The following is a 13,924-nucleotide window of genomic DNA, read 5'->3' on the forward strand; positions in this document are numbered from 1 at the left end:
GAGGAGGGGGGCCAAAGAAGAATTAAAGGAAAAATTAATATTGTAACTCAGGAAACTAATCAGGTCTGGAATCTGTTGCTTTCCATAAGCAGATGGGGAACATGTGTCCAGTCACACTAATATTGCATGTCTGAGTCAGCAACAATGTACAACATTAAGTTTGCAAATGATCTTATGCTCAAATCAATTTATATTTTTGTCAGTTACTATCACCAAGAAATTCCAGGTACAGCCAAGTTAGGAAGGCAATTTCTGTTCCTTCATTCTATTTCATCAATGTACTCAGGCAATCTCAAAAGACCAACTCGACTGCGTTTGTAATTTTTTTGGTTCCCACATCATCCCACAGTCAGAGAGATTAATGACCAATTATAAACAAACATATGTACAAAAAAAATTGTTCAAATCACCAAAAGCTGATATACTGGGGCAGCAAGCAATTAGAAAGTCAAATGATATGTTGGCCTTCACCAACAGAGTTAGAACAGAGGAGTAAAGATTTTACCGCAATTGAATAGAATGCTGGGTGAACCACAGCCGAGTGTTGTGCACAGTTTTGGTTCCCTTACACAAGGGAGGATATACTCACTAAGGAGAGTGTGCAGCGGAGATCCAGCAGACTAATTCCAAAGGAGTGTCTGTTTGCATGGGGAGGTTGCAGAAACTTTACTGAGCCTCTATTCTCTCATTTACAATAAGAGAAGATTTTTCTTGAGGGACGTGTTAGGATGTATGTAAAAGAAATATGTTTTCTTACGACTTGGGGTGGAGTGACAAACCAGGAGACAAAGTCTAAAATTACAGATATTTCTTCACTCAAGAGATAACGAATCTTTGGAATTCTATGCCCCAGATAAAGGGTAGTCAGTTAATTCTGTTCATAAAAAGACATGGCTAGATTTTTAGACATTAAAGATATTTAGAGAAATTGCAGCAAAAGACATTGAGGCAGATGATCAGCCATAATCTAAAATGGCAAGACAGGCACGAGGTTAATGTTCTACTCCTGTTCCTGAAGCTTCGGTCTGGATTTTTCCCACCATTACGTTCAAACAGTGGTCAAAGGCTCACCCTATATGGGAAACAGTCACTCAGTGATTTTTACTTGGATGCACCAATTAATACTCAGAAGTTGGGTCAAGGCTGGAGGATCAGAGGCTTTCTACCTTCAAAGATGCCTGGAGGGGTGGGGGAAGCAGGCATTAAAATAGAGGTATACTATCTTAATATTTTCACATTTTGAAAGCCACTCTTGCAGCCAGGCCACCACCTTGCAAAGGAAAACTGTTCTACCGGACAACCTGTGACTGCTGCTACAATCAGAAAGAGGACATTAAGCCTACATGGAGCACAGACTCCTGATTTGCACACAGAAGGCTGACTCCACACAGCCAAGCTGGCCCCTACCACCTCTTGGAACTGACAGGCTGAACAGTGACTGGGATTTTGTGGTCATTAGTTAACACAGCCCTATCATTCCCTCCCCTACAAGGCAGGACGGAGCCAGAGAACAAGCACACAGGGCAGCACTGCTAACTTTAGCAACCACCTGCCCCCCGTTCTCAGCTGGGGCTCAAGGTCAGGCCCTGGATCTCAGTCAGTTGGTCAGAGAACAAATAATGGTACAAAATAATGGTTATTACATAAACAAGTGAAAACTAGCAATATTAACTATCCATGTGACATATAGTTATTCCATTCTTCACATATAAATACATTCCCACTGGTTAGCACTTACATTGCTCAAATGGTTTCAAAATTAAAACCAGTTCTTAAGAGGAAACAAATAAGATTCCTGCAGACAACTAAATCACGTTCCTTTTAGACATTCATCCCAGCAAACTGCCAGGAAGAGTTCCAGAGAACAATCAGAAGGCAAAACTGCAACACTGGGTTAATGAAAACTCAAAAAAGCTTTCACAAATCCAATTGTTTATTTAGGAAAATACATTGCCACAAAGTGTGGTTTTCAATACAAAACATTTTTTCATTTATTTTCATCAGTTGGCCACCAATCTGGAGCTGATGCCTTCAACGATACCTGAGCATCGCCCTTTGTGCGCAGGTGAAGTGGTTCATTTGCAAAGGCCAGTCGAACCATGGCTAAGCCAACATCACCAGTATAATTCCTGAGCCTTCCAGCTGATTTTCCAGATTCAGTCACAATCTGCGCCTTTTCGGGAACACTGCCAGGTGGTAAGGGGTTGTCCAGTTGTATTGACATCAATCTTTTCCTAATCACACCTGTGTAGTGAGTCCGAGCTGTTAACTCTTGCCCAATATAACAGCCTTTAGTGAAACTGATTCCATTCATGTAAACTAGATTGGATTCCAGAGGTATTGCTTCTCCAGATGGAAGGTCCTTCACACCTTCAGCAATTCCTTAAAATAAAGAAAAGATGACCATCTAACCTTGATATATATAATTAATCTCAGTTGTTCAAAAACACTTAGAATAGCTAATCATTTTATCATTTTCAGACATTAGCACCCAGTTGCCCAAAGTTCTCAATGAAGTAAAATTTAAAAAGAACGCATCCTGTGGACACCTTTAAAGGGTTGCCCAGCTCCTTGAAGGCACTTGGAACTTTCAAAGGCAAATAAAATGTTCATTCCTTCATAGGCCTAACTGGTTTAGTTGTTGATTGAGTATGCCTGCGACTAGGTTCCAAACAATATCAGCAGGCATGTCATGTTGGACCCAGAAACCTCATGGTACAAAGGAGACATCAGGCACCAAATGAGTGAATGCCCCGGATTTTGCTGGGGGGATAAAGGCACAAGAAGCTTCACACAATGGATGGGGGTGAACAGTCTGTGATATTAAAGAGTCAACTTGCTCAGCTGAGCTGCAGGAAATTGTATGTCCAGAGGCTAGGGTGGAATGCTTCTGAGATAGGTTGTAAGAAATTTACATTATCATCTTCTATTTTCAGAGCCATTTATGTGGCCATTTCCATCATCACCTATTTAAAAGTCAGTTGGAACATCGCAATTGAAATTCTGACCGCACCCTACAGTTACTAAAAAAAATTCAATTCACACCAGATCTGGCCATTAAGGGATGATTTGCATTACATTGTTTCTGGAGATGATGTGGTCACTGCATTGTGTTTTGAGTGGTATGTGACTGTGAGGGGGTTGTCTTGTGGGCATTACTGACTGTGATGTAAAGATTTTGTATAAAGGAAGGACTATTTCCTTTGTTCAGGGAGAGACCTCTCAACACGCTTCACAAGCATGGCGAAGAGTGTTCAGGGTTTTTCCAAAGCTTATGTTGTACTGTGCTTAATAAAATTTTGGAGGAGAAAGTGAGGACCGCAGATGCTGGAGATCAGAGCTGAAAATGTGTTGTTGGAAAAGCGCAGCAGGTCAGGCAGCATCCAAGGAACAGGAGAATCGACGTTTCGGGCATCAGCCCTTCTTCAGGAATGAGGAAAGTGTGTCCAGCAGGCTAAGATAAAAGGTAGGGAGGAGGGACTTGGGGGAGGGGTGTTGGGAATGCAATAGGTGGAGGGAGGTCAAGGTGAGGGTGATAGGCTGGAGTGGGGTGGGGGCGGAGAGGTCAGGAAGAAGATTGCAGGTTAGGAAGGTGGTGCTGAGTTCAAGAGATTTGACTGAGACAAGGTGGGGGGAGGGGAAATGAGGAAACTGGAGAAATCTGAGTTCATCCCTTGTGGTTGGAGGGTTCCCAGGCGGAAGATGAGGCGCTCTTCCTCCAACCGTCGTGTTGCCATGATCTGGCCATGAGGAGTCCAAGGATGTACCTCCATGTCCAACGTATCATCCGCCGTCATTTCCGCCACCTCCAAACGGACCCCACCACCAGGGACATATTTCCCTCCCCTCCCCTATCAGCGTTCCGAACAGACCACTCCCTCCGTGACTCCCTCGTCAGGTCCACACCCCCCACCAACCCAACCTCCACTCCCGGCACCTTCCCCTGCAACTGCAAGAAATGCAAAACTTGCGCCCACACCTCCCCCCCTTACCTCCCTCCAAGGCCCCAAGGGACACTTCCATATCTGCCACAAATTCACCTGCACCTCCACACACATCATCTATTGCATCCGCTGCACCTGATGTGGTCTCCTCTATATTGGGGAGACAGGCCTCCTACTTGCGGAACGTTTCAGAGAACACCTCTGGGACACCCGGACCAACCAACCCAACCACCCCGTGGCTCAACACTTCAACTCCCCCTCCCACTCCTCCAAGGACATGCAGGTCCTTGGACTCCTCCATGGCCAGACCATGGCAACATGACGGTTGGAGGAAGAGCGCTTCATCTTCCGCCTGGGAACCCTCCAACCACAAGGGATGAACTCAGATTTCTCCAGTTTCCTCATTTCCCCTCCCCCCACCTTGTCTCAGTCAAATACCTCGAACTCAGCACCACCTTCCTAACCTGCAATCTTCTTCCTGACCTCTCCGCCCCCACCCCACTCCAGCCTATCACCCTCACCTTGACCTCCCTCCACCTATCGCATTCCCAACGCCCCTCCCCCAAGCCCCTCCTCCCTACCTTTTATCTTAGCCTGCTGGACACACTTTCCTCATTCCTGAAGAAGGGCTGGTGCCTGAAACGCCGATTCTCCTGTTCCTTGGATGCTGCCTGACCTGCTGCACCTTTCCAGCAACACATTAATAAAATGTTGGTTGTTCATAGAAGTTGGCATGTTGCAGTTACATCAGGTGTGTAAGAATCTCAGGAAAAAGAATCTAACACGCCTAACTCACCATAAGTCAAGTACATTGCCATCTGAACAGTGAACACAACCCACTCAACTGTCACAATTATCTCATTAAGTATAGAGGATATTTTTGTTGTCATAATCAGTGCAGCTTCCCAATGTCATGTATCAGGCTAACCCATCAATAACTGGCTAATCAAGGACTTAGCTGCTAGCTCTTTCATAAGACATTCAGTTATAGACAAGTGTATGGCAGAGGCCACTCTCCTGGAGCCAATTAGCCTTTTGCTGTAGATCCACCAAATTTAGTTCTAGATCTCACAGATGGCCAGGCAAGTCCTTCATGATCATCATAACTCAGTACCACAGCAGAAATGCAGCAAGTTGCAGACATATAGAGACTTTATCGTACATGTGATGAGTCAAAGAAAATGACTGGGAATCTAGAATGAAGGGAACACAGTTTCAGAATAAAGGGAAGACCATTTAGAACTGAGATGAGGAATTTCTTCAGAGGGTAGTAAATCTTTGGAATTCTTTGCCCCAGAGCAAAGAATTATGAAAGCTCAGTCACTGAGTACATTAAAGTCAAAAATCGACAGATTTCTAGACACTAATCACATCAAGGAAAATGGTGTTGAGCAGAAAATCTACTATTCTAAATCACAGGCTTAATGGGCTAAATAGCCTACTCCTAATATGCTAGTTCATCTCTGAATCAGGAAGAATGTTACTGGATATTAGAGGGAGATGGGCTGCAAGACAATGTATACAACAACAGACAAAATTAAATTTTCAGTACAAGTCAAAGTTTGGATAATTTAGGGCTTTGAACAACCCACCCAGAGTGAAACGCGTAGGTAATCATCTGAAATGTTACATTCCTCTCAGCCAATATTCTGGTCATGCTGTGTGAACAGTTCCTGATAACAAAGGTTATTTTATGAAAAATGCTTAGAAAATGTTAATTTGCTTATTTGCAAATACATAGCAAAAGGTGAAATTGTATCAAGGAGCACATTGCTTCAATTGTGTTCCTCGCTGCGGTGAAAATAAAAGTCACAGCCTTCAAAAAAAAACATTTAAAAAAAATACTTCTCATGGCAACCCCTCTGAGATACCAAACATTGTGGAGTTTTATGCCAGTTTCAGTTTGCAAGCTATAAACATTCCTTACCTATTTGATACCGATATCTATGGTAGTCCTGGATATCTCCTAGATGACTTCCTAGGACAACGGCCAAAGGATCGTCGACTTTGCTCAATACTAATCGCCATCCCATGGCATCAGTTCTAGGATCACGGGTGCACACCACCACTTTCTTTGCATCTACTTCTAAAGCACTGCCAGCTTTGGCTGACTGTTCCAATGAGAGCACTGTCCACAGGGAAAGCTCGGGACAAGGGGATATCTCCACTTTCCTTCGAATTTTATAAACTTTAAAATGCTTCTGAATAGCATCAAGTAATGTGGCATCACATTCCAGGAGAATGGATGGCTCTTCATTTTGGCTTTTGTGTAACCTGGCATTTGAAAGAGATAACAATAACCACCATGAAAGAACTAACACTCAAATTTTACCAACAACTCATGGACTAGAATAATTCATTGTGCCAACACAACTATTTGTATACCAAACTTCAAAAGACATTTAAAGATATTTTAAAATGGATTTTAAACAAGGTTTTAACTCTCAAATAGGCAAAACAATTTGATTTTAGACAGGACAATAGGGCAAGTTGAATGGGGTAGGAGGGGAGTAGAAATAACAGCACAGGATGAATTACAGTGCTATGTAATTCACTGACAATACTGCAGACTTATAGGCAAGGGTCCACATATCAGCAGTCGCCATAACTTTAATTTGCACATGTATTTTGGTATAGATGGCATATTTTACAAACTACAATCAAGATTTTGTTTTTGTTTGAACATAAAGAATGAAATAGCAGTGTGTTATTTAAATGGAGGAGAATGACTGGAATTCTGAGGTGAAGACAGGTCTAGATTTTCAAGTGCATGAGTTACAAAAAAATTAGTTTACAGCTACAACACATAATCGAGGTGGTTAATGGAATGCTATCCTCTACTACAAGAATAATTAAATATAAAAGTAAGGTTACATTTAATTAATCAGGGCATTAGTGAGACTATAATTTGAATACTGTGTGCAGCTGTGATCTCCTTTAAGGGGGTAAATACACTGAAGATGGTTCAGAGAAGATTTATTAGATTGACACCTGAAATGAGTGAATTCTGTTGAGGATAGATTAGACAAATTGGCCTTGTTTCCACTGAGCTGAGATGCGTGAAGGATCTTGTGGTGCAGTGCTAACATCCCTTCACCTGGACTGGGAGGCCCAAGTTTAAATCCCACCTGCTCCAGAGGTCATACCTCTGTATAATACCTCTGAACAGGTTGGTTAGAAAATAGATTTTAAAAATAGAACAGTGAAGGAAAATTTCATTGAAGTGTACAGGATCTTGAAAAATCTCAACAATGTGCACATGGGAAAAATGTTCTCTCTTGTGAGTCAGTCCAGAACAAGGGGGGAACCATTTTAATATTAGGGTCACTCTTTTAGGAAGAAGGTGAAGACAAAATTTCTGTCCGAGGGCTGTGTGAAATCTCTGCCTCAGAAGGTGTTGGGGGGGGGGGGTTATTAAATATTATAAAAACGGAGATTGATAGATTTTGGACAGGCAAGGGAAATCATAGGTTGAGGGTAGACGGGACAGTAAAATTCAAAACAAACAGATCAGCACTGAATAGTGAAGCAAGCTTGAGGGGCCAAGTGGTCTACTTCTGCTCCTATTTTGTATGTTTGTATGACCTAACTTTAGCAAACAATCTTATCATTATATTGGTAAGCCATGTCACAATTCCTTGCTGAATAAACCAAGTCAAATGGCCATTCTTGTCTGATGAGGTAAAAACAATGACTGCAGATGCTGGAAACCAGATTCCGGAATTGAGTGGTGCTGGAAAAGCTCAGCAGCTCAGGCAGCATCCGAGGAGCAGAAAAACTTACATTTCAGGCAAAAGCCCTTCATCAAGAATACAGGTACAGGCAGAGTGCCTGAAGGGTGGAGAGATAAGTGAGAGGAGGGTGGGGGTGGGGAGAAAGTAGCATTGAGTACAATAGGTGACTGGGGGTGGGGATGAAGGTGAAAGGTCAGGGAGGAGGGTGGAGTGGATAGGTGGAAAAGAAGATAGGTAGGTAGGACAAATCATGGGGACACTGCTGAGCTGGAAGTTTGGAACTGGGGGGGGGGGGGGGGGGGGGGGGGGGTGGGATGGGATGGGATGGGGAGGGGGGAAAGGGAAATGAGGAAACTGGTGAAGTCCACATTGATCCCCTGGGGTTGAAGTGTTCCGAGGCAGAAGATGAGAGGTTCTTCCTCCAGGCCCAGGACCTCCATGTCCTTGGCAGAGTGGGAGGGGGAGTTGAAATGTTGGGCCACGGGGCAGTGTGGTTGATTGGTGCGGGTGTCCCGGAGATGTTCCCTAAAGCGCTCTGCTAGGAGATGTCCAGTCTCCCCAACGTAGAGGAGATTGCATCGGGAGCAACGGATACAATAAATGATATAGGTGGATGCGCAGGTCAAACTTTGGATGTGGAAGGCTCCTTTAGGGCCTTGGATAGAGGTGAGGGAGGAGGTGTGGGCGCAGGTTTTACAGTTCCTGCGGTGGCAGGGGAAGGTGCCAGGACGGGAGGGTGGGTTGTAGGGGGGCGTGGACCTGACCAGGTAGTCACGGAGGGAACGGTCTTTGCGGAAGGCAGAAAGGGGTGGGGAGGGAATTATATCCCTGATGGTGGGGTGCGTTTGTAGGTGATGGAAATGTTGGCAGGTGATTTGGTTTATGCGAAGGTTGGTAGGGTGGAAGGTGAGCACCAGGGGGGTTCTGTCCTTGGTTACGGTTGGAGGGGTGGGGTCTGAGGGCAGAGGTGCGAGATGTGGACGAGACCCGTTGGAGGGCATCTTTAATCACAATGGAAGGGAAATTGCGGTCTCTAAAGGAGGCGGCCATCTGGTGTGTTCTGTGGTGGAACTGGTCCTCCTGGAGCAGATACAGAGGCGGAGGAATTGGGAATACGGAATGGCATTTTTGCAGGAGGTAGGGTGGGAAGCGGTGTAATCCAGGTAGCTGTAGGAGCTAAAGGGGTAGCCATGGGCACCCATATGGACCCCAACTATGCCTGTCTCTTTGTTGGCTACGTAGAACAGTCCATCTTGTGTAATTACACTGGCACCACTCCCCACATCTTCGTCCGCTACATTGATGACTGCATTGGATCCACCTCGTGCTCCCGCGAGGAGGTTGAGCAATTCATCAACTTCACCAACACATTCCACCCTAACTTAAATTTACCTGGACCATCTCTGACACCTCCCTCCCCTGGACCTCTCCATCTCCATTAATGATGACCGACTTAACACTGACATTTTTTACAAACCCACCAACTCTCACAGTTACCTGGATTACACCTCTTCCCATCGTACCTCCTACAAAAATGCCATCGGGTATTCCCAATTCCTCTGCCTCCACCGTATCTGCTCCCAGGAGGACCAGTTCCACCACAGAACACACCAGATGGCCTCCTTCTTTAGAGACCGCAATTTCCCTTCCCACGTGGTTAAAGATGCCCTCCAAAGCATCTCGTCCACATCCTGCACCTCCACCCTCAGACCCCACCCCTCCAACCGTAACAAGGACAGAACGCCCCTGGTGCTCACCTTCCACCCCCAACCTTTGCATAAACCAAATCATCCGTCGACATTTCTGCCACCTCCAAAAAGACCCTACCACCAGGGATATATTTCCCTTCCCACCCCTTTCCGCCTTCCGCAAAGACCGTTCCCTCCGTGACTACCTGGTCAGGTCCACGCCCCCCCACCCCCCCTACAACCCACCCTCCCATCCTGGCACATTCCCCTGCCACCGCAGGAACTGTAAAACCTGCGCCCACACCTCTTCCCTCACCTCCATCCAAGGCCCTAAAGGAGCCTTCCACACCTAAAGTTTTACCTGCACATCCACTAATATCATTTATGGTATCCGTTGTTCCCGATGCGGTCTCCTCTACATTGAGGAGACTGGATGCCTCGTAGCAGAGTGCTTTAGGAAACATCTGTGGGACACCTACACCAATCAACCACACTGCCCCGTGGCCCAACATTTCAACTCCCCCTCCCACTCTGCCGAGGACATGGAGGTCCTGGGCCTCCTTCACCGCCGCTCCCTCACCACCAGACGCCTGGAGGAAGAACGCCTCATCTTCCGCCTCGGAACACTTCAACCCCAGGGCATCAATGTGGACTTCAACAGTTTCCTCATTTCCCCTTCCCCCCCACCTCACCCTAGTTCCAAACTTCCAGCTCAGCACTGTCCCCATGACTTGTCCGGACTTGTCCTACCTGCCTATCTTCTTTTCCACCTATCCACTCCACCCTCTCCTCCTTGACCTATCACCTTCATCCCCTCCCCCACTCACCCATTGTACTCTATGCTACTTTCTCCCCACCCCCACCCTCCTCTAGCTTATCTCTCCACGCTTCAGGCTCACTGCCTTTATTCCTGAAGGGCTTTTGCCCGAAACGTCGATTTCGAAGCTCCTTGGATGCTGCCTGAACTGCTGTGCTCTTCCAGCACCACTAATCCAGAATAAGACACTCAGACAGCAAACTCAATCCTGACATATCTTGAAGGGTTATGTGCTAGCTCAGTATCTGGTAAATGCAGATGTCATGGAGAACTCACCATTTTCTCAGGACTTTAATTACTGTGTGACACGTTTGTACAAGAACTTTACACTACAATCCCCACTACTTGCACGTTTTTAATTAACCTGTTCAGACATGACAAAATGTCCATAGCTATTGGAACTTGAACCTGAGTTTTGTGTCCCAGAGGTAGGGACACTACAACAGACATGACACCCCACACCCATCCAACACTGATGGGCAGAGGAATCAATGAGCTTCTCAGACGCTGGCTTATTTGACTTACCTGTACAGAATCACATCAAACAATGTCCTCCCCTGTAAGTTAAGGAGATGACAGTAAATTGCCTCCCGGCGCCCGCTCACCACGTCCTCGACGTCGTTGGTGATGAGACCCTGAAGGAAGGGGCCGGTATCCCGGCCCTGGAGCCGCAGCAGCTGCCGGTGACTCAGGCCATAGCAGCGATACGGGCCTCCAGCCTCAGTGCTGACCCTCCGGAGACACCTCCCAATTAAGGAAGGCCCTCGACCGACCGCCTGCAACTGCAATAAAAACCCCAACGATCGGCAACAGCGGAACAGCGACATACCAACGGCCTCAACGCTCACTGCACTGACCGTTCACACCCGAGTTCCCCACCGGCATCTTAACAACACAGCGGTGCAATAACTCCCAGGACATTGCCCTCTGCAGGGCTGGCTGAGCGAGTGTCTGTTACCTCCCAGGACATTGCCCTCTGCAGGGCTGGCTGAGCGAGTGTCGGTTACCTCCCAGGACATTGCCCTCTGCAGGGCTGGCTGAGCGAGTGTCGGTTACCTCCCAAGACATTGCCCTCTGCAGGGCTGGCTGAGCGAGTATCTGTTACCTCCCAGGACATTGCCCTCTGCAGGGATAGCTGAGCGAGTATCTGTTACCTCCCAGGACATTGCCCTCTGCAGGGCTGGCTGAGCGAGTGTCGGTTACCTCCCAGGACATTGCCCTCTGCAGGGCTGGCTGAGCGAGTGTCTGTTACCTCCCAGGACATTGCCCTCTGCAGGCGAGTGTCCGTCACTTCCCAGGTCATCGCCTTCTGCAGGGGACCCTGGGTGAATATCTTTGACCTTCCTGACATCGTGGTCTGCAAGGGAGTGGGTGAGTGTCTGTCACCTCCCAGGACATCGCCTTCTGCTGGACAGCCTGGGTGAGTGTTTATGACCTCCCCGACATCGCCGTCTTCAAGGGGGATGGGTGAGAGTCTGTCACCTCCCAGGACATTGCCCTCTGCTGGACAGCTTGGGTGTATCGATGACTCGCCAGACATCGCCGTCTGCAGGAGATACTGAATATGTCAGTGACATCCCCGAAGATTGCCCCCTGCTGGGAAGCTCGAGTATGTCTGTCACCGGATAACGCCCTCTGCTGGGGGAGGCTGTGTGATTGTCTCTCACCTCCGCGAATATCGCCCTCTGTTGGGTGATATGATTTGGAGATGCCGACGGTGGACTGCGGTGTACAAAGTTAAAAATCACACAACACCAGGTTATAGTCCAACAGTTTAATTGGAAGGACGAGCTTTTGGAGCGCTGCTCCATCAGGTGGTTGACAACCTTCCAATTAAACCTGTTGGACTATAACCTGGTGTTGTGTGATTTTTAACTCTGCTGGGGGAGGCTGAATGAGTGTAACATGGCCCAGGGACGTAGAAACGTGGGAAATAGGAGTAGTCATTCGCAGATCAACCACACTGTCCCCACTTACTGTGCACAGGGTTTATCACCTGATTTTAAGGAACAATGTAAATGCATAGGAGCAATTCAGAGAAGTTTTAGGAGTTGGAAAGAATTACTTGGACTAAAGGGGTCAGAGTGTATGGGGAGAAAGTGTGGACAAGGTACTAAATTGGTGATCAGCTGTGATCATATTGATTGATGGAGCAAACTCCACAGACTGAATGACCTATTGATCCTCCTGTTTTCTATGGTTACTGGACTCATACCTGAAATGTCTCGATTAAAGTGGTGCTGGAAAAGCACAGCCAGTCAGGCAGCATCTGAGGAGCAGAAAAATCGACGTTTCGGGTAAAAGCCCTTCATCAGGATGCTGGCTGACCGGCTGAGCTTTTCCAGCACCACTCTAATCTAGAATCTGATTTCTAGCATCTCCAGTCCTCACTTTTGCCTAATACCTGAAATGGGCTGGTTTTCTTACAAGGTAAAAACCATGACTGCAGATGCTGGAAACCAGATTCTGGATTAGTGGTGCTGGAAGAGCACAGCAGTTCAGGTAGCATCCAAATAGCTTCGAAATCGACGTTTTGAGCAAAAGCCCTTCATCAGGAAAGGTTTTCTTACAAGGAAAGGTTAGATAGATTAGACTCGTATATTGGAAGAATAAGAGACAACTTGGTTGAAACTTATAAAATCGTGAGCAGTTTGGATGGATGAAGAGATGTTTCCTCACACAGAAGATTCTAGAACTAGGGGGTCACTGTCTTAAAATAACGCTTTGAAAACGGAAAGGAAGAAAATTGGTTTTCTAAGATTTGAGAGCCTTTGGAACTCTCTTCCTCAAAAGGCAGTGGAGTTTTTGAATCGTGTGAAGAAACAGAATCTTGCAATCTTTTTAAGGCGGAACTAGAAAGATTCTTGATAAGCGAAGGGGTGAAAAATTATCAGGAATAAGTAGTAACGTATGGTGTGTAGAATGTGTTTCAGTGATGATCTTATTGAATGGTAAGCAGACTCAAGGGAACACATGACCTAGTTCTGCTCCGAATTCATGTTTATTTGTTGGGGGTTGATTGAAATGGGGACTAGAATGACACAGAGGAGCCTTCACAATGCTGTTAGGGGAGGGGAAGATCAATGTGGTGCTGGCATCACTTCTGGAGGTGGTGAAAATGGGATTGAATATGAAGGCTGGGATGGAACGCCATCATGGTTTTGGGGTGTGGATTAGTGGATTGAGAACAAAAGGTGACGTACAAAGTCAATAGTCGTGTCAACCATAGACGGGGGGGTTGGGAGGACGGGCAGTTGGGGGTTCCTCAGTCAAGGAACATGGCTGACAGAAGTGCTAGTATGGAAGGTAGCATCATCAGAACAGGTTTGATGAAGATGGAGAAACGTGGAGCAAGAGAGAGTAAGGAAATGTAGTTGATGAGGAAGCTGAAGGAAGTCATTAAGGTCAAAATAAATATTTGTACAAAGCCAATTCCAAGGAACTGAGACAGAGAAGTAAAGGCAAACAGCACTAACCTTGTCAGCAGGTTTGATAACAATGTTAGTTTGGACCCAAAAGAACAGAATGCAGCAATTCCAGACAAAGGTTAGCGAGGGTAAGGGGATCAGATAAACTGAGATGGTTGACATCACACAGGTCTGAATGTTATTGAGAAAAGAGCCCGAGAGGAGAATGAAGATTTCTTTTTAGCTTTCCACAGGATAATCACTTGAGAAAACGTAAGCATAAATCAAGATAGCAGGATGAATTAATCAGCTGAAAGTGAGCAAAGAAATTGGT

The 13,924-nt window shown here is 46.3% G+C and overlaps 1 protein-coding gene across 1 annotated transcript; it reads right to left on the reverse strand.

Annotated features, from left to right (window-relative positions):
• Positions 1 to 1,915: 1,915 nt before the first annotated feature.
• Positions 1,916 to 11,087, reverse strand: iba57 (iron-sulfur cluster assembly factor IBA57). The gene is made up of 3 exons (XM_072576319.1): positions 10,709 to 11,087; positions 5,872 to 6,218; positions 1,916 to 2,382 (listed from the first exon to the last, which is right to left on the reverse strand). Exons 1-3 carry the CDS (start codon positions 11,008 to 11,010, stop codon positions 1,988 to 1,990), a joined length of 1,044 nt encoding a protein of 347 aa, XP_072432420.1. The 5' UTR covers positions 11,011 to 11,087; the 3' UTR covers positions 1,916 to 1,987.
• Positions 11,088 to 13,924: the final 2,837 nt, after the last annotated feature.

This window comes from Chiloscyllium punctatum, chromosome 8 (genome assembly GCF_047496795.1).
Source record: "Chiloscyllium punctatum isolate Juve2018m chromosome 8, sChiPun1.3, whole genome shotgun sequence".
NCBI classification, from domain to species: Eukaryota; Metazoa; Chordata; class Chondrichthyes; order Orectolobiformes; family Hemiscylliidae; genus Chiloscyllium; species Chiloscyllium punctatum.

What these genes read in the sequence shown, in the direction of transcription:
- iba57 (XM_072576319.1), bottom strand. Translation starts at nt 11,010, where the DNA reads ATGTCGCTGTTCCGCTGTTGCCGATCGTTGGGGTTTTTATTGCAGTTG. An exon ending in TTTGATGTGATTCTGTACAG is followed by an intron (nt 6,219 to 10,708) that starts GTAAGTCAAATA and finishes TTCAAATGCCAG; the next exon opens with GTTACACAAAAGCCAAAATG. An exon ending in TAGATATCGGTATCAAATAG is followed by an intron (nt 2,383 to 5,871) that starts GTAAGGAATGTT and finishes CTTTATTTTAAG; the next exon opens with GAATTGCTGAAGGTGTGAAG.